General features: G+C 43.2%; 11 protein-coding genes and 1 non-coding gene across 16 annotated transcripts in view; 9 read left to right on the top strand and 3 right to left on the bottom strand.

The window, feature by feature from the left end:
- Positions 1-26,564, bottom strand: part of CG7029 (uncharacterized protein) — a 43,130-nt gene extending 16,566 nt beyond the window's left edge. For 3 of the 4 annotated variants that reach the window (NM_001104410.3, NM_001275924.2, NM_001275923.2), the window contains exons 1-2: positions 26,099-26,564; positions 10,739-10,854 (exon numbers count right to left, since the gene is read on the bottom strand). The gene's annotated coding sequence lies outside the window, so the exon portion shown is untranslated. Of the gene's footprint in view, positions 1-10,738; positions 10,855-22,196; positions 22,851-26,098 lie in introns of those variants that run through there. The other variant, NM_001104411.3, reaches the window with a different exon arrangement.
- On the bottom strand, positions 1,091-26,564 carry Usp12-46 (Ubiquitin-specific protease 12/46). The gene is made up of 3 exons (NM_142842.3): positions 26,099-26,564; positions 10,739-10,854; positions 1,091-2,716 (listed from the first exon to the last, which is right to left on the bottom strand). Exon 3 carries the CDS (start codon positions 2,509-2,511, stop codon positions 1,237-1,239), a length of 1,275 nt encoding a protein of 424 aa, NP_651099.1. The 5' UTR covers positions 2,512-2,716; positions 10,739-10,854; positions 26,099-26,564; the 3' UTR covers positions 1,091-1,236.
- Positions 3,233-3,325, bottom strand: mir-4953 (mir-4953 stem loop). The gene has a single exon (NR_048468.1). It is a non-coding gene; the product is annotated as a mir-4953 precursor RNA (primary transcript).
- On the top strand, positions 5,695-6,309 carry CG43095 (uncharacterized protein; the record flags this gene model as incomplete). The annotated part of the gene is made up of 2 exons (NM_001260321.2): positions 5,695-5,706; positions 5,768-6,309. 2 exons carry the CDS (start codon positions 5,695-5,697, stop codon positions 6,194-6,196), a joined length of 441 nt encoding a protein of 146 aa, NP_001247250.1. The 3' UTR covers positions 6,197-6,309.
- Positions 6,478-6,852, top strand: CG43094 (uncharacterized protein). The gene is made up of 2 exons (NM_001260320.2): positions 6,478-6,504; positions 6,570-6,852. Exons 1-2 carry the CDS (start codon positions 6,493-6,495, stop codon positions 6,828-6,830), a joined length of 273 nt encoding a protein of 90 aa, NP_001247249.1. The 5' UTR covers positions 6,478-6,492; the 3' UTR covers positions 6,831-6,852.
- Positions 7,158-7,690, top strand: CG43093 (uncharacterized protein). Its single transcript, NM_001260319.1, has 2 exons — positions 7,158-7,172; positions 7,230-7,690. Exons 1-2 carry the CDS (start codon positions 7,161-7,163, stop codon positions 7,581-7,583), a joined length of 366 nt encoding a protein of 121 aa, NP_001247248.1. The 5' UTR covers positions 7,158-7,160; the 3' UTR covers positions 7,584-7,690.
- CG43092 (uncharacterized protein) lies at positions 7,798-8,582 on the top strand. Its single transcript, NM_001260318.1, is given in 2 exon segments — positions 7,798-7,814; positions 7,878-8,582. Coding segments are annotated over 2 exon segments (655 nt in total). The 5' UTR covers positions 7,798-7,802; the 3' UTR covers positions 8,521-8,582.
- Positions 8,732-9,344, top strand: CG43091 (uncharacterized protein). The gene is made up of 2 exons (NM_001260317.3): positions 8,732-8,763; positions 8,828-9,344. Exons 1-2 carry the CDS (start codon positions 8,752-8,754, stop codon positions 9,221-9,223), a joined length of 408 nt encoding a protein of 135 aa, NP_001247246.1. The 5' UTR covers positions 8,732-8,751; the 3' UTR covers positions 9,224-9,344.
- On the top strand, positions 9,766-10,733 carry CG13841 (uncharacterized protein). Of its 2 annotated transcripts, none has more exons than NM_143984.3 (3): positions 9,766-9,817; positions 9,884-9,960; positions 10,028-10,733. In NM_143984.3, the coding sequence occupies exons 1-3, from the start codon at positions 9,800-9,802 to the stop codon at positions 10,293-10,295; spliced, it is 363 nt and encodes a 120-aa protein (NP_652241.1). In that variant the 5' UTR covers positions 9,766-9,799; the 3' UTR covers positions 10,296-10,733. The 2 variants fall into 2 exon arrangements, with proteins under 2 accessions (NP_652241.1, NP_001303483.1); NM_001316554.1 differs by having other exon boundaries at positions 10,028-10,439.
- On the top strand, positions 11,293-13,505 carry Nepl15 (Neprilysin-like 15). The gene has a single exon (NM_142841.4). The coding sequence runs from the start codon at positions 11,363-11,365 to the stop codon at positions 13,421-13,423; it is 2,061 nt and encodes a 686-aa protein (NP_651098.2). The 5' UTR covers positions 11,293-11,362; the 3' UTR covers positions 13,424-13,505.
- Positions 13,754-16,025, top strand: Nepl14 (Neprilysin-like 14). The gene has a single exon (NM_142840.4). It carries the CDS (start codon positions 13,774-13,776, stop codon positions 15,862-15,864), a length of 2,091 nt encoding a protein of 696 aa, NP_651097.1. The 5' UTR covers positions 13,754-13,773; the 3' UTR covers positions 15,865-16,025.
- Nepl13 (Neprilysin-like 13) lies at positions 16,389-18,655 on the top strand. The gene has a single exon (NM_142839.4). The coding sequence runs from the start codon at positions 16,394-16,396 to the stop codon at positions 18,617-18,619; it is 2,226 nt and encodes a 741-aa protein (NP_651096.1). The 5' UTR covers positions 16,389-16,393; the 3' UTR covers positions 18,620-18,655.
- Positions 26,565-26,705: the final 141 nt, after the last annotated feature.

The following is a 26,705-nucleotide window of genomic DNA, read 5'->3' as shown; positions in this document are numbered from 1 at the left end:
TGCAAACCACATCGAATCAATTAAAGCCCATTCAAATATACTTTTCTCTACGCGCTCAACACGACGTCATTAGGAAAATGCATAAATCTGTCATGGATCTCACTTTCCGATGAACCTGTTCAACTTGCCCACTATCTTTCCGTGGGTTTGGCGTTGCCTAACGATGTCATTTGCCAATCCACAGATAACTGGCCAAGACAACACCAACAACAACTGCAGGCGAGGAGCCTTGAAAATTACACTAATAAATAACAAAAACATCGAAATTGAATCTCTGTTGGATAAGTTGTTTATGTTGCATAACCAACGAAACTGTCAATGTCAGTTTTCTCTTCAGCAAAAGTAAATCTTTTTATGTGAAAGCTTTTTCCATTATCTTTGGCCAAATAGATTTGTAATGCAGATAGACACTTACAAAATTTAATCAGCATTAATAGAAAAAACTAATGGCACTTTAAAACATACCTTTCATATAATAGTAAACTTTTAGATTTTTCAATAATTTTATAGCATTACAAACTTCTTAGTAAAAATATCTACTCATTGTTCTAGCCGCATTCCATTGCCTTCGATGTGTCACTTTCGATCTAATCGGTTGAGTAACTCTTCTCAAAACTGCAGACTTGATTTATGCTGCAGATCCATTTGCGATTTGCATATTTCCCACTCCATTGACCAATATTGCATATGCCTCACGTGCTTTTCACCCGACAACGTGACTAAGTGTGCGGCGATGCTGAGCCGCCGACCCCGCGATCAACCGCTGGTGTCCAAAAGGTTGGCATTTATTGGTGGCAAAACACCTGTGTGACCGGTGGTCAGTTGCCTTGGTGGCTCGCGACCCTCCCGAACGATTTGACGTGGGGATTTCTGATGAAATTCATCGGCCACCGGTTACCTAAGCGATTAGCCAGCCAGTCGCGTAAGTTACCAGCTTTGAGCCACAATGAAACCGCTTTGCCACGGGAAATCGCACATTTGTTTACGTGCGCACCGGCAAGCCCCCAGGTGATCATGTGGGTTGACTGAACCGCCACAGAGATTCTGGCCCTGACAGCCATCAAGACTCACTGACCTAGACCAATCGGTTGCTTTATTGATGATCATCTTTATTGATAGCTGTGTGGTATTTTGCTTGGTTAGATAGTAAAAGACATACAATTTTTAGGGCATTCATCTTGCACAGGAGATTGAAAACTTTCAGCTTAACTTATAATGGGCGATAACGTAGTAGGATTAGGCGCAGTCCCGCGACTGATAGAACAGTATGTAGCCGGTCTCCGAAGACTTGTGTATGTCCGAGGTCAGACCATAGAAGTCCTCGATTGTGGAAGCCTCGATTTTGTCCACCATATCATCGTCGAATAGTAGCCACAGTCCGTGACTCTTCACAATGGATATATAATGGCCACGATTTGGTCCGGAACCGCAGTGGATAACCACAGCGGTCAGATCGTAGAGACGATCAGGATTCACTGCATCATCGGAGGTGTTAAAGAGCCTCAGTTCCAGTGGAAACACAACGCGATGCGAGACCTTGATGTGCCTATTAAACTGCTCCATGTACTTGAAGCGCTTGAGATGCAGGGCCAGGATCATGGGCAACTTCTTTACACGCATCCTCTTCTGCGCCTCCTGATAACTGCAGCAATTGTCGCACTTGAACTTGTTGTCCGAGCACAGGGTCTCCGTGTTGCTGAAGCACCGCAGGCAGTGCGTAATCGAGGTGTTCTGGTCCACGTCCACCTGGAGATCGAAGAAATTCTCGTCCTTGCTGCTCACCGTCTCGCAGTTGAGGCACCTGGTCTCGGACGTAAGTATGCCCTGAAAGATCTCGTGCACCCAGGTGGGCTCCGAGTTGGCCCCATTGGTTCCCGTTCCGTTTCCTGAGATTATAGGTGTTGTGGTGGCCGTAAGACTGCCACTGGCATCCAGCACACTTGTGTTGGCATTCAGTGATCCCGTCGAATTGCTACTGTTGCCATTTGAGTTTGTTGTCGAATTGGAGTTGGAATTCGAGTTGGACGTTGAGCTGGACTTGCTAGCTATGCTGCTGGCCATGGCACTTGTGCTTCCGCCTTGATTGGTGGCCTTGGGATTCCCATTGCTGGGCCCTGCATTCCGTTCGGCCAGTATGATCTCATTGATGTGATTGATCAGAAAGTTGAGGAACTCGTGGGCATCCTGCTGCATATAGTTATCGAACTCCTCCTTCTCCTTTCGCAGCCTGGTTATGAACTTTTTGGGCGCAATCGAGCCCACCTTCTTCTTCTGCGTGGCAATGCTGTAGAACAGATCCGCCAGACACGACAGCAGCGTCTCCTTGGGCCTCTTGTTCTTGGCCTTGTACTCAAGGACCTTCTCGCGGAATGGCTTGCAAAAGTAGAGGGCCTGCAGCACCGAGTTGCTGTAGCAGGTGTTCCCAAAGTTCACCAGACCGAAGTAGTGCTCATTCGGTGGGAACAGATCGGAGCCAATCTCCCGCTCCAGCTGCGACACATTGGCACCCATGCCGGCACCAGGAGCTGCAGCGGCACACCGGTACAGAAATGACCACACCGTGGTTGCTTTGATTCAGTCGTCCTCGTTCTTTGTCGTTCGTCGGGATCGCGCTGTCTTTTGGTTAGAGCATTTAAGGTCTTGCCTACTGAGTTTGCTTGGAATACTTTAATTTTTGGGGGGCAGAGTCGCAAAACACCCTTTTTTCTGTTTCTGTCTGAAAATAAATAATTTTGAAGAGGGGATACACGTGAGTTTGCTTCGCATAACACAAACAACAGAAATTAAAAATATTTTTAATATTTACTTTGCTTTCATTTTTAGTGTTGTACTTCGATTACTTTTCGATTATTACGTTAAGAGTTTGTTATAAAATTGAATTTGGAATTTTGATATTGCGACACTAAAAATCAAGCAGATAATTGTAAAACTAAAATGCGTAAGAAAAGCAAATGAAGATCTTCAAAGATTCAACTCTTATATCCCCTCTCGAAAATTATTTGTAATCTTGGGTGTTTTGCATTATAAATAATTTTTAACACAATTTATATTGGGAGTTCACCGAGGAAAAATTTACATATTTAAACCAATTCACTTATTTTAGCATAAAATCTTAGATTATCACACCATTATATTATAAGTAATTTTCACATAGTTCAAGTTTAATGAAGAGTTTCATTTATTTTTCTAGAAATTTTCCTCAGTTTGTGAAACACAGACATGCATGTTGCAAAATCGGTTCAAGGATGTCCATGACCTTCAATAAAAAATAAAACTTTATTGGTAAATATTCTTTATTAACATTCATGGTCGCCTGTGAACTTTAGTGCAATATTCTTACGTGTCTGAATGAAGCCAAACTCACGATGATCGAGCACAATTCGTTAAATTAACAACCCCAAGAGCGATGAGTTTATGAGTTTATTGTCCAAAGTCCGAGTGTGAATCAAAAGCCACAAATATGCTAAAAATTCTCATGTAATTCGAAGCGAAACATATGCAAACATGGCTGTGAATCAGCGCAATCGAGCAGCTGGTTTTCGATTTCGTATCATCCAAACCCGCTAACCAGCTAACCAGCTTACAAGCTGAATTGGATCGATGGATCGCCGCTGTCTAGACATCGAGATGACGGTAAGGGCTAAATATAGTGTCAATTTTATAGACCGTAATTGGAGAGTTCGGTGCTTTTTCTGTGAACTGCTCGCTCGATGGGGCAGTTGAATGTGGGAAAATTCCGCATGCCACGCAACCCGGCGACCCGGCGAGTGGCGGTCGTGTGCCATGGGCGGATGCACCCGCTCCACGCTCGTCGAGAATCGTATAAAAGCCGAGTCGCTTGACGCTGCAAACTTACAGTTACGATTACCAGACGCCAGAAGACACATCAAACAACCAGTTAGCACGAGAGCCAATCAGCCAGCCAAGCCCCCACCCGAACTTGGGATAAGCAAATCGCAGACAGCTATCTAAAATCGATACATCCGATAGCCAAGCTCTTGGAAAGGAATCTTCCACGTCGTGTCAGGAATCAGCCGAGTTGGAGTATCCTTATACATTCCTGTCTAAAATCACCAATGCCGGCGCAGGATTAACAACGGAACCAGTCAACAATCTATCAGCCAAAGTGCTGAAGATTTTAGCTTAAGTGTCGTTTAAGCCAATTTAATAAGTTAACCGACTGATTATCCTTAAGAGATTTAAACTCAGAATGTTTGGTAATACCTGTTACATTTGTCAATAGTTATAGAGCTACGTTCCTATACACTTAAGAGTATACTAAGCAAAACGAAATCCGTTGCTATTTTACTCGCATTATTAATTTTGCTGTAATAAACAATTTCAAGCTAAAAATCTATTGTATGATTTTAATTGCATTACGTGAATTTATTGATTTTGCCCCAGTTTGGAGGGGATTTTTAAACCACTTTCAGTAATACTATCTTCGAAGCAATATAGCTATGGATACCGCCTGGTTTTGTAATAGATTCTATGGCACAGTGTCATTTATCTGCTCCACTAACTATGGTAATCAGGTAACAGTTCCTTAGAATTTCCTTAATACATCCATTTATCGAATAGACCAGCTAAGTTTCTACTGTTTCGTATTTAAATTGACATACTTGTGTTGAATACTGTTGAAATTTGAAAATACTGTTAAGAGAGTTCCTGCTAAAACTAATTATTGAACCGGCTTAAATAACTTTAAAACGCAGTTAGAGAAAGTCCCACAAATAACTTTGGATTATATAAGATAATATCACAATGTAACTGCAATAACTACTAGAGTATAGCTTTTACTGAGAAATTATCTAACGAAATCGATTACAGTATCTTGAAACGCAATAAAAGAGAGATCCTTCCGTGACTTAATGATTGGTTTTTTTGATCATTAATAGAAGCCGTGTAATAAAAACAATAACGTGTGCATTATTGTTTAATCCCAAAGTGAATATTGTAATTAAAATGTGGTTTAAATAATCAGAGCCATTGATTAATTTGTACGCTGGAAGTTGAGACACTAATTAACACAATTTGCATAATGTTATTGTAAATAAAGTGGTAACGATGCTTATTGCAAGTATTATTCTTGGGAGTCCCACTATTTTGGGGGATATAAACCGTAATAATCTTTCAATTGCAATTAAATACAATTGATATCAATAGTTTGTGGAAGCAAACAAGTTATATACCCCTTAGTCGTTTCGCTTTAGGCTAAAACTACAAACGAAATATGGATACCCTTTGCAAGAGTATAAAAAACGTGCTTCTTTTGTTTACATTTAGAACAGGCTTTAACACTACTAGTAGTCACTACTAGTCATAGCAAAACTAATGAGTCATGAGAAGTGTGCCATTCGAGGGTGGCAATTACCAAGAAGTGAGCTTTGTCGCACTTCTCATTGCAAACGATTATATGGTACATTATCTTAATCAAATTTATTCATAATTCTCTAAGAGTGAATCAGCTTTAAGAACTGGACTACTGAAATACCGTGATATAAATATAGAACATATTAATGATGCTTGGTCTAAAATAGATTTTCCCAATTCAAAAAACGCCCATACAAAAGTAGCCCCACTATAAAAAACTGTCTACCTGGGTAATTTTTATGCATTACTGACTAGCGAACAGCGCCACGTCGATATAAAACTCACTACCAAGTGGAATTTCATAACAGAAGTGAACTGAACATGCAAGCGATTGTAAGTACTAAAGTCATTTAACCCTGTAATCCCACAGAATAATAATGTCTAATCCTTTCAGTTTATATTGTGCGCACTCCTTGTATGCCTGCTAGTATTATTGAGATTAAGTTGGAGCGGCGGAAGTTCGGAGAGCCAGGACGTGACCACCACGAATCCCAAGTTTCTAGTACACAAGGACTCCCATTCTTCATATGATTGGTCCAACGATGAAATTAGGAACAGAGCAAAGGATAACGATTTGAATGTCATCACTGGAGAAGAACTTTTGAAATCAAAAGCAAGATTTCAAAAGCTTCTAAGCATTCTGAGGCGACAACCAAATAAGGATAATTATTCTATAGATTTACCCGGTCAATTTGATGACACCAGTGATCCATCAAATGCAGAAGATACAACTATCTTTTGTAATCCAATTCTTGACGAAAACTGCTACCCAGATTCTATTGGACCAAGACTAAGCGCCACTCTACTAAAGATCCTTGCATAAATTGACTGATCCATAGATCTACATTAATCGGAACTAATTCAGAAAAAATCTATTTACCTATAATTATTAAGCTATTAATATTACTAAACACTTTAATATACATATGTGTCCACATCTCGACTTGATTTCAATTTGTTTACTCGTGATTTAATCAACATTCTATTATCTGATCGATCAAATGCTTTCACACGCCATTTAGCATTTAACAGGATTAGATGATTGGATAATATAATATCTGAAGTCAAATCTATATAAACTGAATCTCAATCAATTCGAGCCTCAGTATCAACATTAAAATGCTACCTATAGTAAGTGCGAATATAGTGAAATGTTTAGAAACCAAATAGAAAGATATTCAATCTTTTCTCTTTAGAAATTCTTTCTGTTCCTTGTGCTTTTGATCATCCACAACACGTGCGGTCTAATAGATTATCCCAACTATGATAGTCAATCGCCAGTCCTAAGAAAAATCCGTTCGGGTGTAGATACATCCAAGCAGTTGATTTCTATCACGGATTTGAATGCCAAGGAATCATCAGATGACGAGAAATCTTATTATAATAACCCTATGAACCCTTTTTATATACATCTTAGTGTACCCGTATTAAAAACGCTCGCTAAAAATAAACAATAGCTTAACATAACTAATACTTGCCAAGTAAAATTATAAGAACTTCTATATAATTTTTTCTTAATGTTCAAAATTCCACATGCATAAAAATAAAAAAAAGTCAAAATGAGAGCGAGCTTATAATTGATTTACCAAATATAATGACAATGATAAACAGGATTGCTATTCTTATCCAGAGGATTATAATTTTTTGTACAATTTTTTTTTTAGTGTCGTATTCTATCGTTTATCTGTACCAGTTTTTATTAATTATCTAAATGGGACCGTATTAGCATTATAAGTTCTATATAAAAGTCAGTGCCAGACAGTTCAAGTTTTAGTATCAAATCGAAAATGCAGCTGAGTGTAGGTTTCCAAGTAACTCGGATTGTGAAAAAGTGGTAATAAATTTATTCCATATAGATTATAGTATTGCTCTTGTGCTCGGTGGTTGTTGCAAATTCACTTGCCCCAAGTCAACTGGCATCGAAAACCCCATCACCCAATGTAAGCAAGGATCAGCCGTCATCCAGGGAGGAGAAACCCAGTTTGAAACCGTGCAAACCCATCGAGACTGTGAGTTCAGAGCCAAAAGGACTAGGCAATACTCCTAAAGTCGGTTCAATTACTCCGGAATCAGCTAAAACGTCTGGCACAACCGTGGATAAAAGTCTGGATGATTGCGAACCCATTCCCGAGGGTATTGGATCTCGATTGAATGCGAGAACTCTTCAAACACTGGTTATAAAAAATAATAATAACCCTCTTTTTAATTGAGTAAAACATGAAAATCATTAAATAACATTTATGTAAGCTTACTTCAATAATAAATTAGTACAAAGAAAATCGTAAATCATACCAAGAAAACTTCTAAGTGATTGATTAACAATTTAAACTCGTTTTCATTCAATTCCTATCTCAATGGGAATCTCACTAACTGGGAATTCGATATAAAATCAACTGCTAGCGAGATTGAGCTTCAGTATCAAATCGAATATGCAACTAAGTGTAAGTATCCAATTAAACCGGATTGCAATTGATAAATAGCGCTAATAATTTTACCTATTATAGATTATATTTGCGCTTCTCGGCTGGATCGCCGTTGTAAATGCTGGTGGTCTAAGCCAACTCTTCTTCCAATGAAAACTACGAACAGCCCTCGTCTAAGCAGGTGTCGCACATTAAACAATGCAAGACCGTTGAAACTACGAGTTTAGAGCCAAATGAAGTGCTCCAAAGTACCATTTCGCCTGAAGTTTCCAGTACCAGAAAAACTGTGCCGCTTCCAACTTTGGCTCCTAGCTCCTCCTTAACTTCCACGGAAATCAACACTGATATTGATAGTATATCGAGAAAAAGCGAGAGAAGAGTTGTTCCACTACCAACACTTAAACCCACTTCCACTTTAAGCCCAATTCAAGTTGGCAGTGACTATGGTCAAAGGAATGTACCTCACAGCGGTATTATGGGTTTAATTCCATTGGCCACAAGGGCACTGGAATTAATTAAAGAAAGGGTTGATGAAAGTGTACCCAATCCACAGAAACTTTTACCCCAACCAACTTTGAAGCCATCTTCCACTTTAACCACAACCGAAGTCAGCTTGGAAAGGGAAGATCAAATTCAGGATGATTGCGAAACCCTTCCCGACGGTATTGGATCACGTTTAGATGCTAAAACACTTAAAACGTTAGTTAAAAATCAATTGGGATAAATAAGTATTACATTTTGTTAATTTAAAAGTTACAAAATATCAAATAAATTCTTCATACCGAGAACAATTCTTTCTAGTCTCTATTTAAAGTCAATCGGCATGTGTCATAACACTGAACCCGTTTTCATTTGCTATTAATCGGAATGGGTAAATTAATGAATTACTAACTAACAAGGGGTTGCAATATAAATCGAACCGTCACAGCGTTATAGCTTCAGTATCAGCTCAAAAATGCAACAGAGTGTTAGTATCCATTCGAACCGGATTTTATAGCGTTACATTAACTACCAATTCACATCATATATAGTTTCTAGTCCTCCTACTTGGCTGTGTGGCATTTGCCAACGCTTTTGGCTTCAGCCTGCGATTTTTAAACCCATCAACGGACCCTGTCCAGCCTGCAGAAAATCCAAAACTATGCACACCTATGGAGGAGGCAGCACCTTCGGAAAGGGTTCACTCACTGATCTCGCCATCTGAAATACCAAGTAGTACGCCGAATGATCCTGTAGTCGTAAATGGAAGACCCGTGGTACCTCTACCCACACTTGCACCGATTTCCACTTCAACTACAACACAGCTCAACAGAGGAACATATGAGGGAAATGTGCCCAATCTTCCGGTGGACTGCGAACCCACAACATTGGATATCGGAAGTCGGTTAAGTTCGCAGCTCCTGAGAATACTCACAGTCTTGGGCTAAGAGGATACCCTTAGCATTATTTTCTTAAAATTTATTTGTCTTGAGATTTGTATATCAATAACTAACTAAAGGGTTTAAGATAATTTAAATTTCTTATTGAATAATAAATCTGAAGATCGTTAAACGCGTTTAATTAGGAAATTTCTTTCCTAAAACATTGCTTTAACAGAAGATTTTCCAGGGCTTTTTCCAAAGCTAGCGATGACACAGAAAACCCCCAGAGACTAGACGCTCCAATAGTTTCAATTACTGTCAATCAGCATTGCTGGGGCCAATTATTAAATCCAGTCAATAGTCACAGTTCCAATAGCAATGGAGGAAACCCGTTTGCCGGGGCGTTTGCCGACAGCACATCAGAAAAATCAGAAATATCATAGATATATATCTCTCTCTATATCTGTCCAAAGAATAATTGGTGCGAATCGGCAGTTTGAGAACTCTCAGTTGCAATGTTACGGACCGGTTTTACTAGTTCCGTTGTATAGATTGCAACTACTGCAAGAACACAGAACAAATAAATACGTAATCTCATCTGGGATTCCATTCATTCAGTGCCTCAAAGCAGCTTAAATTAGAATGATCAGAGTTACTACGGTGAGTCAAAGTCCTCTAAAAACAAATATGAAGAGTAAACATAAGTTTTTTTTTAAATATTTTCAGTGCCTGTTGATGTTCGTATTCTTTGTTTTGTACATCCATCAAAATCATGCCGACACCAAAGTGCTTTACGAATTTCAGTGCGTAGTTGATTGCGTTTTATTTTGATATTGATTTTAATTTCACTATTATATTTTCTCTTCCCAGCATCAGGGAAGCCAACCAGCAGCGCGATGAAATGGGAGAGTTCAAGGATACGTCCGAGGAATCTGACGAGGAACCCGAACTGATCATCACGGGCAAACGAACCTCTTCGTACGTTTTTCCCGCCAAGGATAACAACTATGTGTACGTGGAAACGGCCACCTATGTGGCGGATAACAATGGCTATCATGTCAAGTACAACATCACCTTGGATACCGTGGAGCTTGACCGTCGCCTCAGCGGACAAGCACTTAAGACCACCGCTGGTTAGGCGACACATCGAGTATTAAACTAGTGACTAAGTCGTAGCTGTAGTCAATACTACATTATTTATTCGAACTTTAAAGTGACACGTTCTCAAAGCACCATTGCAAATAATAAAAGGAACTTTGAAAGCGAGTTTGGGGCTAACATTAAGTGGTTCCCAAACGGATGACAGTGCAGTAAGTTATGGCACTTTGTTTTGGCTTTGTTCCAAAGCTGCCACTTTGGCATTTTAATTTACGAGTGCGAAATACATACTTAAACTATGATACACGATCTACAGATGCGGTCAATTTGTTTTAGAGTAAGTGTTAGTAACAACCCGCAAATATAAACAGGATTTTAGTCAAATTGAATTTGAGCCAAAACAGTTAATACAAATAACCCAGGAAATTGGACTATTATCTTGACCGCAGCTGTGCGCAAATATAAGAATGTAAATTCCCTTACCGTGTGTGAAGTTTCCTTGATGGCCGTTGTCTGGTGATGATTGCTAGCTGGCAATTTCTAGTCAATTTTCCGTGGTTAAAATGTATTTAGAAATCTAGCTTGAGGAAAAGTTCAATCTGCAATTAGAGGAAGAAGGAAGGGGGCAAAAATTAGTAACGACGCGAGCAGACTCTGTGAGCACAAACAACTTTTAATTATACGCTACAGGATGATGATGAGTCGGTACCAACCTTGGGCCCGGAAAAGCCATTAGCTCATTAACTAATACGTTTACATACGAGTATATATATACACATAAGACTTGAAGCTCGGATAGGCAGCTACCTTGAGGGTCAAGTGCGAATACAGCCCACGGAACGCGATTATCAGATGCGAGAGTGGGAGAATGGGAGGAAAATGAGCACTCAAATTAGAATTTAGGAATTTTAGGTCAGTCGCGTAATTGAGAGGCTGAGCAAATTCACTGCAACGGTTAATGGAACTAATTAACCAATCAAGCGGCGGTGGTGACGATAAGCCTCGGTTCAAGTCAAAAATCGACGCATCTCTCGATTCCCGCTCAGTTTCGTTTCGGCAATCATTCGGATCACACGGAAAACGTAGAAGCCTCATTTGCCGTACATTATGGCCTCTCAACCGCTTGGACTCCTGCTGGGAGCCATCCTGTTTTCGATATGCGCAATAGATGCTTCAGTGCCTCATCCTTTGGCGGCCAACTATTCGATAGACATCCTGCGACTGGCCAAGGCTGCTCACATCAAAGCCTATATGGGCGATGAAAAGGAGCAGGCTTGCAATAATTTCTACAACTATGCCTGCGCCAATTGGCCTCGTTTGCATCCCGCTCGAAAGTCAAAGACGCGGACCAACTACCTGGAGGAACTCCAGGAGCTATATATCCGTAAGAGCGCAGATATGCTCAAGAGTGCGACCAGAGGAGCTGAGAACAGTGCCGATCGTCAGTTGAAGTACTTCTATGGATCGTGCCGCCTACAAACAAACGACACGCGATCCGCCCTGAATACCCTGCAAAATGTGACGGATTTCCGAGGCGGTTGGCCGGAGATTCGTGTGGCGTCCTGGTATCAGTACGAGTATGATTGGCTGCAGGTGGTGGCCAATCTGAAACGCAAGCTTGGCGTGGACATCTTCATCGGACTGGAGGTGATACTCGACTACAAGGAGGAGAAGATGCATCGCCTGAAGATCGGTGCACCACAGTTTCCCATGTCACGGCGTCACTACTTGCATCCCCACTTCGAAGGAACTCGGGAAATCTACGAGCGTTCGATCGAAAATAAGCTGAAATTGTATTTCCCGGAACAATCGGAACACTGGAGGCAGGAGGTGGCCAGTCAAGTCGTCCAAATAGAGCAGCAACTGGCCAAGGGATTGCCTCACAATCCAGCCCTCACCTTGGCGCAAACCACTCGTCAAAGGACCGCCGCTGAGATGAAGACTGCCTATGGTAGCTATGTAGATGTGACCCGGTATTTGCAATTGATTTTCAACGACAACTTGTACATGGATTTGTATGAGACACCGGAGGATTACATGTCAAATCTGGTGGATGTGATAAGGGAAACACCCAAGCTGCAGCTGGCCAACTATACCATGTGGAAGGCTTTGGAAGCGTTGGATATCGCCCGAGTGCCCGCGTCTCAGAGAGCGGATATTTGGTGTGTCCAGCTGGCTCAGCAATTCTTCCCGCATCAGCTGGAGAGTCTGTTTCATCGCAACTACAACCACATGCAGATGATCAATGAGTTGCAATCGACATGGTCGGACATCAAGCGAGTCTTTCGCGAGGATCTGCAGGCCTCGGAGCGTTTACTTTGGCTTACATTGGAGACCAGGCAGAAGGCAATCACCAAACTGGAGGCTTTGAAGCTGCACTTCCGGACCCACGACGACAACAAATTGATTCGCCAGATGCACGGACTTATTCTGAACATGGATCGCTTTTATCCGAACTTGGTCAGTGTTCTCCAGTGGAAGACACAACGCGGTTTGGCCAAGTTGATGACCGAACCGGTGGCCGAAGATGAAGTACACAAGCTGCCGCACTACGAGATCCAGAAGAATCGCATCCAAGTGCCAATTACTTTCCTGCAGGCAAGATTCTTCTGGGATCCCGCCTATCCCAACGGCTTGAAGTACGCCACCTTGGGTGTTCTCCTCGCTCGACAAATGCTTCACGGATTTGATGGCGTTGGAAGGCGTTACGATGCCTATGGTTACAAGAACAACTGGTGGGATCACACCTCGGAGAGTTCATACTCTCGACGTACGCAGTGTTTCCAGGAGCAGTACGCCATATTTGTGGAATACAAGGGTAAGCCGGTGCAGGATAAGGATCTGCTGCGTAGAATTGTAGCCGATAATGGAGCACTGGATATCGCCTATCGCGCCTACCAACAATGGCTGAAGAATGCTGCCGAAACACCGGTTATATATCAAAGGGAACGTCTGCCACTCCTGGATCATGACCACAATCAGATTTTCTATCTGGGTTATGCGCAGCTGTACTGCACCGATTATCCGGAAACTGTGGAGCGTTTTGATGAGCTTCCCGAGCAGCTGCGGGTTAACACAGCGCTATCCAATTCGCAACAGTTCGCCAATGCCTACGGTTGCTCCAGGGAGGAAAAGCTAAACGCCCGCTTTAAGTGCACTCTCTACTGAGATGAGAATTTTGCCATCCATATACCTAATATGTATCTATTCTACGAGATTTCGAAATAAAAGCATTTGTTGCACTTGTCATACGTTTGATTGGAGTTTCTATTACTAAACCCCAAATCTTTCGAATAATCTAATTTAAAGAGCACCCAAGTTTAGTATGACTCAAATTATTACAAAAGCTATTACATTCCAATCAGTTTCTGGAAGCGAATCTCTTTCTCTGCGCGCTTCACTCTCTTGATGTCTGATAACCCCAACTGACCCTTGGTCATATCAACTTGGACTCTCGGCTGCTGGAATGCGATTGTGAGTGGCGAAGGCAGTCGATAGCTTCACCGAGCTCCGGCAGCATGTCGGACCCGTGTTGGACGACAGTATTTTTATGGCTGCTCTGGCTGCCACACCTCCAGCAAAATGCTTTGGTTTCTGGCGAGGATCTACCACCGCCGTTCCAGCGGATCTACCAATCGGAACAGACGGTACGACGTTCAAAGGCTCAGGATATGGGCAGTCATGTGAACAAAAGCATCGATCCCTGTGTGGATTTCTATGCATATGCATGCGGCAATTGGAAGTCAACTCTAACCCCACAGCAGCAATTGCAGCAGCAAACAGACCGGGAGCTTCTTCTGCTCGTGGAGGAGGCTGTAAGGAGAGAGGATAGCGTCATAGTTCGACAGGCCAAGGAGCTATTCAAGTCCTGCGTATCGGCACAGGCTCATCAGAGCCAGCAGCAGCAGCATTTCCTCAGCGAGTTCATCAACCAGAACGGAGGCTTTCCAGCTGTTCCCGGTTCCCAATGGGCAGTGCATCACCATGACTACAATTGGCTTAGTGTGTTAGGTGGTCTAAGACTTCGCTATGGAATGGACATCCTGATCGGACTCCGAGTGGGCTATAACTATGGCAATGTAAATGAGAACAGCTTGTATTTAAGTGAACCGAGCACATTGATTCCAACCGAGTTGTGCACTCGGAATCGCTCAGATATTCGGGACTCCATTTACGAACCCCTTGAACATCGAGTGGCATCCGAACTAAAATCTTGGTTGGCATTGGGACACGATGAATCCGCTCGTCTAGCTGCCGACATTCTTAGTTTCGAGCATGAGTTATGTGGTGGAATGAAAGGTGGATCCTTTGAATCCTGGGATGCCGAGGAACAGCTCTATCTAGCCAACTACACCCGCAAAACGTTGCGTGAGTTCTCGAATTCGATCGAACTGGATTTGGATTCATATGTAAGGGCAAGTTTTGGCCAGGATATTTATAAACCCGTTTACATGGCAGCACCGGAATATTTTCGCCAACTTAAGCGCACTGTGAGTGCCCACAACATAAGTCTAGTGGCTAACTATATAATGTATCGAGCGGTGTCTGCTCTGAATTTTCCTCTAGATGATCGCCCGCAGTTAAGGAAACGGGAGTGCTTGGAACGAACTAAAGAACTACTTCCCACGGCATTGGGTGAATTATATGCCCGGCAGTTTGGAACTGAAGATGGCAGAATAGATTTGGACAACCTTTATGATACATTAAAGACAGCTTTGAGGCAAAGTCTAGGTGCGGAATGGTTGGTGGAGGGCACTCAGCGGGTGGGCCAGGAAAAACTTAGGAACCTAAAGCTGCAGATGCCCACTTACGAGCGTCCAGTGATCCTTAAACTGCAGCTGGAACGTGGCAATTATTGGCAAAATCTCCGCCAGCTGCTGGGAGTGGTTCAGTCCCAAAGAAACAATCGACTTTTCGAAGAGTTTTTGCCTGCTCCCACCGATCCCGTGGAGGCCTATGAGGCCAGGGTGCGACTGAGACCAGTTCAGCGACGTTTGGATATGGGTTTGGCCCTGCTGCAGCCACCAGCCTACGATCCTCGCTATGGCCATGCCATCCGCTATGCCACATTGGGCGTACAGCTGGCGCAACAGTTGGTGATGGCTTTTGACGATCCGCATTGGTCGGTGGGATTGCTCGAGCGGGATAATTGGGATGGTCAAACAGCCTGGCAATATCACATTCGAAGCAATTGCTTTGCCCGCCAGGTGGACAATTATTTGAGGCCCAATGTAAGTGCCACCACGCAGCTGATCACGGACAGCGCAGCCATCAATGTCGCCTTTCGGGCGTATCTCACATGGCTGGGTTTCCAGGAGCCAAACAACGACTTCACTAAACTGACCAAGGAGACTCTGCCGGATCTGAACTACTCAAACACGGCACTATTCTTCTTAGCTTATGCCCAAGAGCATTGCAGTCTGGAGGAGGCTCGTCCCAGGGATGAGCAAGGGACTCCGGAAGGATACCTCTATAGTGCACGACAGAATCACACCTGGACTCGCCTGCTTGTAAACGGACCTTTGCGAAACTCAGTTGAATTTGCGAGTGAATTTCGGTGCCCCATTGGATCACCCATGAATCCTGCATCCAAGTGCATCATATACTAACAATAATTGGATTTTAAACTATTCTATTCTATTTTTAACTATTCTATTCTATTTCACTTATTGAATTAATAGTAGCATCTGTATTGAATTCTTCCTAGGCTAACGTTGAATAAACCGCACATCTAAACACCAATTATTGTTTGTTTAGAATAATCTAAATTAACTATGAATTGTCTCGATTTAATGACAGTCTATAGTATAGATCGGAAATGTTTCCCTGTCTGAGAGAAATTGTAAACCTTCTCGGACCGTTGGATTACAACATTTGCTAGCTTGATAGTGGGAGAACCTTGTCACCAAGCGAATGGTGTTGTTTTGCTGTCAATGCCAAGTTCTCGGTTGTCGAGGCCGAGTTTGTTTACTTCTCTCGCAGATCCCTCAATGAGCCTCGATGGATGTGATAACCCACAGGGACTGAGAGTAAACTTGACCCAGTTCTCCCAGGTTCAAGCCCAGCCAGGAGAAGCTTCCGATTCGCGCATTATCAAGCCTCCAGACACCGCAGCTCAGTCGATTTTTCAACGCCAAGATGAGAGCTACCAGAAGCGCTTGGTTGGGCTTTCTGCTCGAGCTGCTACTCCTCTTTGAAATCCAACTTTGCGATGTGACTGAAGCCCGACAAAACCATATGAATCGCATGCAGATGAGTGGAAACTTTCCAGACTCACGTGAGGAGCAACTGGTGCGCCAAAAAATAGCTACAGATGTGCAAAAGTATATGAACCTGAGCGCCGATCCCTGTACGGATTTCTTCGAGTATGCCTGCGGTCAGTGGGGCCGTTATCACAAGCGACAGCTTCGTCCGGATGAGTTGTCCACTGCCCAGCAACTGATGGAGACCAAAATTTCGGAGCAACTGCAGCAGCTTCTCACCCAGCCACTGCCGCCGCAACATCATCCGAACGGATATAGTGGAGCCAGCATGACGAATGTTCGAAAAGTGCGAGCCTTCTACGAATCTTGCGTCGCAGTGGAAGCAAATGCCAGTGAGAGACGTCGTTTCCTAATGAAGATTCTCAAGGATAACGGAGGATTACGCAACGTTCCCAACTCCAACTGGCAGCACAATCGTCAGTGGGTACAAACACTGGGCGAACTGAGAAGGAACTACGGATTGGACATACTTTTGGGTCTGGAAATCGATCTGAATCTGCAAACCATGAAGGGTAATACCATATACTTTGGTGAGCCCAAGCTCACCATCATTCCAGCTGAGCACTGCAATGCCTTGGCAACGCGAGGAGCTCAAGTGCGAGATGAGGTCTACGAGCTGGTGCAGCAGCAGGTGACCGAGAATTTGCGCGATTGGTTTGGCATGGACACCGGAGAGGCGGCTAGATTTGCAGGAGATATTATTCGTTTCGAGTTTGAGCTGTGCAAACAAATGGGAGAGCAGGATATTCAGAAGCCAGAGGAGGAGTTTCCACCCGCCATACAGGCGCAAATTTACGGCGCGCGATCGCGAACTGGTCAAGAGCGTCTGCGGCGCCAGAAAGGAGGAATGACCCTGACCGAGCTCACCAGCGAGATGGGAAATCACTTGGACTTTAAAATGCTGGTAGAGGTCATCCTGGAGAGTCAGTACCCATCCCAAGTCTATCTTCGTTCTCCGGAATATGTTAAACATGTGGTGAGGACTGTTAAGGCCAATAACCGCATCACCGTTGGTGGCTACATTCTATACGTGGCCCTGAACGAACTGAATCAGCCGCCAGAGGAAGCACCTTCACAACGTGCCCGCCAATGCGTCCAGGTGACGCAACGTCTCTTTCCGCAAGTTTTGGGTGAGATGTTCCAGCGCCATGTACAGCGCGATAATGCAAAACATGATCTGGACGCCGTTTTCAACGATGTGATCAAGGCGCTCGAGGAGCAGTTCCACGTGGAATGGATGGACGAGAACGATCGCAGGGCGGCCAGAACCAGACTGTCACAATATCGAGTGTCTCTGCCGGATTACCAAAGTTTGGATCTAACCGATTTGCAGTTCCAGAAGTCAGAAGACTACTGGCGCCGTTTGGAGATTGCACTAAAGTATCGTTCCCATCAGCAGTTCGAAGCCCTCAGGGGCAACGATTTTGGTCAGGATGCAGACGGTCTGGATGCATTCGAGGTGCGAGCTGCTCTATCCCCCCGCCAGCAAATGGTCCTGGTTGGATGGGGTCTGCTGCAGGCTCCATACTACAATTACTACTACCCAAAGTCTTTGAAATATGCGCTATTGGGCCATCGATTGGCCAGTGCATTGGTTCAGGCATTCGATGACGAGGGATGGAACAATCATCCACAGGCGACGGCCCAGTGGAATGAGGTGACCATGTCTGGTTACCGAAATGCCAGCGAATGCCAACGGGCTCAGTACAGTAGTTACTTGTACAATGAACCTGGCGAATTTCGCAATGCCACCAGGCTAAGAGAGATTATAGCCGATGGCAGTGGTCTCAACTTGGCCTTCAACGCGTATCTAGCTTGGCTGGAGCAGCAGGATCACAAGCTACGTCCACTACTGGCGAAGGAAACGCTGTCGGAGTTAAATTTCACCAACACCCAGCTATTCTTCATATACTTCGCACAGACGCGCTGCTGGGCAAAGGACAACCAGGATGCCATCCTGGACTCGATGCCTCTGATGCAGCACACACCGGAGAGATGGGATGTCAATGGACCGCTCAGCAACTCCGCGGAATTCGGACGAGAGTTCGGCTGTGCCCTGGGCACACCGATGAATAGTGGCGACAAGTGTTTGGTTTACTGATGATGACAAGGCGGAAATAAAATATACTTGGAAAGTAAGTCAAGAGAGTGGAGTTTCTGATTGAAGTGCGGTCAGTAGGATGCCAGTTTTTTTGTGTTTAGGTGGGTACATAAACATCTAAGAGCTCGCATTTACTGTAAAAACAGACATCTTTAAAATGGTAGTATGCAAGGTGGGCCCTTAAGTTCTCGCTGTCTCACAGTTTTTTGTGTCAATCGAAGCTCTTGAAAGCAGAACGACGTGTCTATCCAGCCTGGGCTGGGTTTTGAGCCCTCGAGCACGCAGCGCTCCATTCAAACCGATTCCGTAAGAGATATGGGCACTCGTTAATACCCATCCAACGGATGTGGGCAGATGCCTCGACCTTGAACCGCCTGTCAATCGATTGCCCGTGGCCATATGAGGCACACGCATTTCCGTTTCAGTTTGATATTAAGCTTACCTGCAATGACACAAGAATTGAGAAGAATTATTAACAATATTCAACAGAAGTTAAGCTAATGAAACAAAAACAATATACAATATAAGAGGAATCAATGAAGTAATCATTCTTTTTTGCGACATTGGCTGAACCTTTTATTGAGCTTAATTTTCTGATTCACCTTTGCTGATCTCAATTATAAATATGCAATTTTTAGACATTGAATTTGTTTTGCATTCCACAGAATGCATCGCCATATGTATATGGCGACCAATTTGACTAAATCGTTTGCTAAGCATCGCAGTCAAGCATCGCGATGGCTCCAAATGGAGCGGAAGTGCACCATGGCCAGTGGATAATATTCTGTAACCTCTTGGAGCGTATCATCCAATTGCAGCTATGCAAAAATGGCATACATCTTTTCGACGCTATGCGTCATGGGAGACAGAAATGACTATGGCGATAATAAATGGTGGAAGTTTTGTAATCGCTTTGAAAGACGAAAAAATGAGAAAAACAAAACCCAATAGAAAGAGCCCGCAAAGTAATTTTCAATTCACATTCGTAGGAAAAAGATGCCATGGTCTTGGGTATATCATTACTGGGCTCACAAAAAACAAATGGGAAAAATGTTCGCACAACGGCGGCCATAAAGTGACGCGGAATTCCAGCCAAATGACTGCCCTCTCCGACTGCAGACCCCGAAATCCTCCACCTTAAGTTATCTCGCTTCCCCCACAATTATCCAACTTTGGCGAGACAAGAGCCATCAAATCGGCGTCGTCGGCTCCGTTTGTTGCTGGCTAATCAGCGAAAAGAGAAAGAAAGTGCAAGATACGGAAGCTTTGGGAAAGCCAATAACAATGATTACCAGATAATCTATAAAAAGTAACGATGCAATAGAGGCTTTTACATATGGTAATCAAAAGGTTCAGTTATTCAACTGCCAGCGGTCATCATCTAACTTAACTAAGCTTCGTGGTCCAAAAGAATCTCAAACTCCTACGCACCTAAGCGGATTTTATTCAAAAGGTGCGGTTCCCTTTGGATCTTTTCCGGTTTCTAGGTATTTTTCGGAAAACAACATAATGAAGCTTTATCTCCGTACACAATGGTGTAGATTGTGCATAACTTATGCAACATAATTCCACGATATCAACGCAAACGAAGCCTCTTAAGACCCATAAATTTGACAACGCAACCAAAACCTAAATGAAAATGTGAGAAAATAACCAAAAACTGAGGCGAAACAGCTCGCGAGTCCATTTGATTAATCAACTTTACAAAGTCCCCAATAAATCAGGCGCAAGTATTTAAACAAGACAGACGTTAGGCAAATGACCCAGTTTCGTGCCCCCCCAACCCATCCAACTATCCATATATCTATCTATCTATCCATTTGACTGTCTGCCCGTGGGTCTTCGAGCGTTCGAGTGGCATTACCAATCTATGCCAAGTGACTCCAAAAAAAAAGCTGGCGGACACCAAAGACGCCGGACTACTGATTCCCCAGGGCATGTCTGTATGTTCCCCCTTTTCTTTCTTTTTGTTTAAATGTTTGCGGAGCGATTCAATATATCATTCACACATTTTTAACCCAAATTCGAAAATGTCTTTGCATTAGTTTCATAGAAAACAAATACTAAGTGGTTCTACACATGTCGAGCGGCATTCCAACAAATTGATCTTGAATGTGGCCAAGAGAACAGATCGAAAACACAGAACAGATCAATGAATGGCCAGCAGGTGTGCCAAAGATGGGGAAATTCTCCTTGAATAAATGAAAACTCTTTTGCAGGCAGTAAGAGTGATGATATCCAAACAACACTTGACGGCGTGGACTGGTTTCTGGTATCTTAAACACCAAACACCATAGATAGACAGGTAAGGGGAGACGTATGTCGTATATCTCATATGTACATATGTATATCCTATGGAATCTGGGTGCAAACAGTTTTGTAATTTAAAACTGTTTACGTTATATGGCCAAGACAGCAGAGAAGACGGGGAACTCACATATCTCAGATCTTTGCACATATTGCTTCAGAGTTATTATTATATTGTATATCTCTGCGGCAACTTCGCATGTGGGCGACGCCTCTGGATTGTCATATATGGCCTCCATTTATTCACAGTGCATATGTACGGGTTATAAATACTTTACATGCGACTTTGGCAAGCCATAAGTAATGAAATTTATTTCGCAGTCAATTGAATTCTTGCTCACAGTAGGCATCATGGAGCCTAGGTGCGCCCATATTCGGATTTGTCCAAAACAATTTGTCATTATTCTAAGGCATTACAAAAAGTGAATATGTCACGGATATTGCTCATTAGTTTGGAATCTTTTATATAAGAGGTTCTTGTTTAATAAGTTTTGGTGACAGTGCCTCAAGATATTATGTATATATATGTTTTAAATGTTAAACGAAACGTCTAATGTAATTTACTACTGTCTTATCAGCATGCTTTCAAAAATATGACTAATTCAGTAGTACTATTTCAGTATAATTGTTCACAAAAACAAGATATGAATCACAATGTTTATATAGTCGGTTATTTGAGTTATGATAGCTCGATTGCCTTTTTCCAAAAAGTTTTTTCCAGTGCGCCAAGCAATTTGATTACTACTGAAACTCAATAAATACTGCATACGTGGTTAATTAACGTGAGCCATCGCACTGCAATCTATGGGGGTGTTCCATGGGCACTGAAAACCAATAAATAAGGGCCAAATGGGTTCGCCAGGCAGAAAGTTTTCCGGCTCAGAGGGTGGCCAATATTCATATCGCGTCCACCGCATGGAACAACCCTCTTCCGCCAGCTGGCTCGAAATGGCCTCTTGGATTCCAAATATCCAAACTACATCTTGCCGAGAGTGTGGGCTAGTGACTCAGTGGCGATTCGTTTTGGAGCGGAATCAATTGCACACAGCACGCTAAAGAAAAGTATCTGCGGGTAAAAGGTAGCGTGTCAAGGAAACGGGGCTGGAACACTAACACCCACCACCCACTGCCCAATGCCCACTTCCCCCCCTTGACAATCAGCTGAGAGGCGGAAAGAGAGCAGCGCGTCTCTCTCTCTCCAGAAAATCGATTTTCCAAAACAAATGCAAACTTGTGGCTGCCATAATTTGCCAAATAAAAACGCATTTACCTTGGCCAAACGCGATTCTCTGTATATCCAAGCAGGAATATCCATTGCAGAAGCATATAGCATGACTGTATCCATTATATAGTATATATAGTACGCTTTGTTCCAGCGATAAGGCGCAAAACAAATGATAATTAAATAACGCACGAAACAAAACACACAACGTAGCACTTGACGAACAGTGGTGATTCAATGCAGTTAAACAAAATATTCACTTGCAGCTCAATGCTCCATTTAAGAACTATATCGAAATGCACTCCTATATACGCACTACTGGAAATGGGAAATGGGAAGTGGAAAACTCAAGCCCGGAGAGCTGAAGATTCGGGCTTTTCGAGTGGGTGTGGTGAGTTTTCCTCAAGGCGCTGCTAGCTAACCTATCGATTTCGTAATTAGTCGCGTGAATTATGAAAAGCAAAACAATTGCCAAATTCGCGTTATGTTTATATTCATTCACGCACTTGAACGCAGAACTGGGCAGCTATAGACGAAGTATATATATATATATATGCCACCGATTTTCATACCACGGGGGGATACACACACACGATAAGGCGATTGCCGACCCAACCACGAGCCACTCAGCCAGCGAGCGAAGTGAGCAGGCACAGTCAACCGTCCGACCGTCGATGTGTGGCGCTGCTCTGTAACTCACTTGGGCGCTCCGCTCGGCTCGGCTCGACCAGGCCGCTCGCAGCTCACTCCGCCCGCTATGCTGGTGTTGCCCTCTGCTGCGCAGCATAAAACAGCGACGTTGGCAGAGGCAGAGGTAGAGGCAACTACCCCGTCCCAGATGCACACAGTGGGCCAACTCTTCCAGTCACGAAAGGCTAGCAAGCATATTCCAAAACGGACGAAACAAATAGTCCTATTTTAGGGAAATTCAGTGGGAAAATTACAATATTTGTGGGAAATTAATCAATAATACCAAATATTTATATAAGAATGTGCAAAACAAGAACTAAAAGATCAATTATCAATCCAGATATCTGCAATTCCAATATGAAAGTTATGAAGTACAAAAACACTACTAGAATTTCTAAAATAACATATATTATCATTTTTCTAATCAGCTGATGAACTAGCTTGTGTCATGTATTTAACTTTCTTTTTCTGATCTTTCTTAATTTTACAAAGTACTTTTCTTGGGCTTTACTCTTAGATTACTTGCTTTGCTTTTCTTAGTTAATCAAACTGATTTGGAGCACACAGATTCATCTATTCCCAATCCGGACAACAAACAACATCAACCCACTGATAGGGTATTCCGCCATTCCAGAGAGCGATATTCAGCGCGAGGCGGAGAGCCGCAACTAACGCGGAAAACTGGAGCAGCATGCTCGTGCTGATAGCCAGCCGAATGCTTCTCCATGACACAGAGCCCATGACCAGATCCGCCGCATTAGCTACATATATGTGTAGTATCACCATGGTGTGCGTGCTGATGATAAGCGCACGGAGAATCAAATCGTGCGCCAGCCGATCAATAACCCAAAATGTAAACAAAACCAACTGTCGAACGCGGTCACGCATGCGTTCGAATAGCCTACTGAAATACTACCAATCGCAATTTGGCCCACTATTAGTTGGTTAACTGGTTTTCTTGCGAGGGGGAGAAGCTGACATTTCCAAGACGATCCGCATTCTATGCAGATTAGAGCCGCCACCGCCGAAAGGCAAGCGATTTTCCAGCTGCGCGAGCAGGAAACTCGTTCCGTTCGCAGGTTAATGACACAAACATTATGTTATTAATGCAGTTGCAGTATATGGCCATTAGCTAACAAAACCCCACCGATGAGCTAATGATGTACGAGCGGTCAGTCAGCAGGCACGCAATATAATCGCACTGAATTATCTACGGACAGGCAATTTCGAAACATCAAAGAATTCGAAAGAAGCTGACACAGCTGGACATGCGATGCGCAGCGAAATGGATATATTTTCAGTCTCAGTCTGCGGCAGAAGAAAGTGTGTGGAATTGAATTAACAAGACGGCAACAATTTCTAAACAAAAGCGTGTCTTAGAGGGCAATATATGTGGAAATTGTAGTAAAATTGATAAGCTCTTAAAATCTCATTAAAAATAAAACTATAATAATGAATCCAGAAGTTCCGAAGAGCATGTCAAAATAGCAACCCAGCCCTGAAGCTAACAGAAATTCAACACACCACTCGGCAGGCGAGTTACCGCTCTGGAAAAGCGATTTTCCAATGCGCAGGCTCACTCATCAGTCAGGAAATTACGGAAAAATGCGAGAGGGTGGAGAAATTGTGTGCGAGAGCGGAGCATAAATGAAAATGTGTTACAGCCACTTGGCTGGCAGGGAAGGAAGGTAGGGAATCTGCATAAACTGCCTATGCCACGTTATGATGAATCATCTGGTTGGGTTAGGCATGCCACATTTCACGTGAACTTCGGAGTGGGAGTTGGTGGAAATGGGTGGTTATCGGTGGTGGGCGGGGGTTCAGTCATTTGCCTGCCCAAAGGAGTGGAGTACATAAATGATGTATGACCCAAGCCAGACAGCGTGACTGCGGCTAATGGCAGCTGTTTTAGCTGGCCAACGACCATTTGGCAGACGTTCTACGGAAAGCATTCTTCGATTATTATCTATAATCAATACAAGAAGTTACGACAAACGACTTCCGGCATTACACAAACGAGAAAGGTTGCCCAAAATGGAAATCAATCGAGTCATTAGAAGGCGAGGGTCGCCACGCCACTGAAAATGCAAATGATTCGAAGTTTTTCTCCCAAGAACCATTGATTGGAAACGCTAGTCGAGGGGCTCCCAATCGCATCGATACGTCTGAATGCGCAGAAAAGATTTACGTGTGACTTCGGTTCCAAAAGCTTGATTATGACCACATATATTTCCATAAACAAAGCGAAGCTTTAGTCAGCGCCAAGCTCGAATTACTGTGTTTGTTTCTTTTTTTTTTTTTTTTGTATTTAACGTTTTCAGTATTTCGATATGGTGTTCCAAACGAGTTTAACGAAAAGACCTCAAAGATAGCCAAGTTAGTTCTTAGTCACTGCAAGGCACAGATACAATTCAACTTCCGCTAACTTTCATCAACAACAATGTTGAATCTGATTAAGATATCATACTACATTATTACAACGAAATGAGTACATTAAATAAGTTGGAGATTACTCCTAACATACTCTAATCCATGTTGTACAATAAGATTTAAAGTAAGCCATTAAAATGGTTTATACATACATATATCTTAGGAAAATGAAAGAGATGTTTAGAGTTACGGAAGTAGGCCTGCACTGCAGAACTCCAGTAGTGCACCTCGCTCGTGGCTAGCGATAATTATCAAGTTAATAACTCAACACTAATTAGTCAGGTGCTTTGATGGACGGTCGGGCTGGTGCGGGAGGGGCGGGGCAATGCGACCCTAGGTCGCGGACCAAAAACAAAAAGCCAGTATATCGCGCCGTCCAATGTGAAAACGAAAGCGATACGATTTTTTTTTGTCGGCGAGCAGGAAAATCGGCCGCTGGATGGGAAACGAAAATCAAAGTCGAGAAACGAAAAGCCCAGGTGGAATGCGGCGGAATGGGAAACTGGAGCTCTCGAAAGCAAACCAAATGCCAGGTAAATTAAATCGCAGCATCGGCGGCGGTAGCAAATCAACTTAATGACGATGGCTGGCAACTTTTCCAACAGTTTTTTCTTCCATTTTTTTTCTATTTTTTGTATTTTATCTGGCGATCGGATCGTGAGGTGAAATGAATTTAAGTTGCCTTTTTTAGGAGCCACAATAAAGGGGCTAAAAAATCGATGAGTGCTCAATTAACTGTTATTCGTAGTACGCCCACACACACACTCACGCGCGCGCACACATACAGATGCAGATACACTTGCAAATAAATAAAAATACATATGTATTACCTTTTTTAGTTGAACTTTTGGTGGCTTTTTGGCAATTGTCTCAACAAAACAACATCGTTTTCGCAATTGGGCCACTCCCACTACGATTTTTCGTTGCCAATATTACAATCCGGGCTTTATTTAGTTGCCCACCACTGTTAAATACAATTTACTTTTTGCAGTTATGTCAACTTCTCTCTTTCAGCGCGGCGTCCTTTGTTGTTGTCGTTGCAAAATTGTTCGTGTAAATTATGTACAATGGTGGTTGTTTCAGGTTGCAGGTGGTCTAAAACACTCGCGTTCGTTGGGTTTACGTGGTTTCGATTGCACTAGGTGCCGCACGCATAATTTGCAAATTGCAAATCGTCGTTTTCGTTTGTAATTTGGCTATTGGCTGGCTTTAACACGGAGAAAACTTTCGACGTTTCTTGTTGGTTTTCTTATAATGGTTGGATCGGCCAGTGTGTGCACACCGCGTCAAAAGTAAAACTCGGCGAACAGTTACTCGCATAGGGTGACCATCACATGGATGGTCATACAAAATAATGGTTACTACTGCAGGGCTTTGCCTGCAAATGCAGTGACATGGTCTGCCTAAGAAAGTAACAGTTCAATCACTGCTTTGCTG

The sequence above is a fragment of the Drosophila melanogaster genome, chromosome 3R (assembly GCF_000001215.4).
Source record: "Drosophila melanogaster chromosome 3R".
In the NCBI taxonomy this organism is placed as follows: domain Eukaryota; kingdom Metazoa; phylum Arthropoda; class Insecta; order Diptera; family Drosophilidae; genus Drosophila; species Drosophila melanogaster.
The sequence above is the reverse complement of the archived record's forward strand: the minus strand, read 5'-3'. Positions and strand labels throughout refer to the sequence as shown.

Coding starts and splice junctions, on each gene's coding strand:
- Usp12-46 (NM_142842.3), bottom strand. CDS start 2,511: ATGGGTGCCAATGTGTCGCAGCTGGAGCGGGAGATTGGCTCCGATCTG.
- CG13841 (NM_143984.3), top strand. Junction 9,961..10,027: donor AAAGTGCTTTACGAATTTCA/GTGCGTAGTTGA, acceptor TTCTCTTCCCAG/CATCAGGGAAGCCAACCAGC.
- Nepl15 (NM_142841.4), top strand. CDS start 11,363: ATGGCCTCTCAACCGCTTGGACTCCTGCTGGGAGCCATCCTGTTTTCG.
- Nepl14 (NM_142840.4), top strand. CDS start 13,774: ATGTCGGACCCGTGTTGGACGACAGTATTTTTATGGCTGCTCTGGCTG.
- Nepl13 (NM_142839.4), top strand. CDS start 16,394: ATGAGAGCTACCAGAAGCGCTTGGTTGGGCTTTCTGCTCGAGCTGCTA.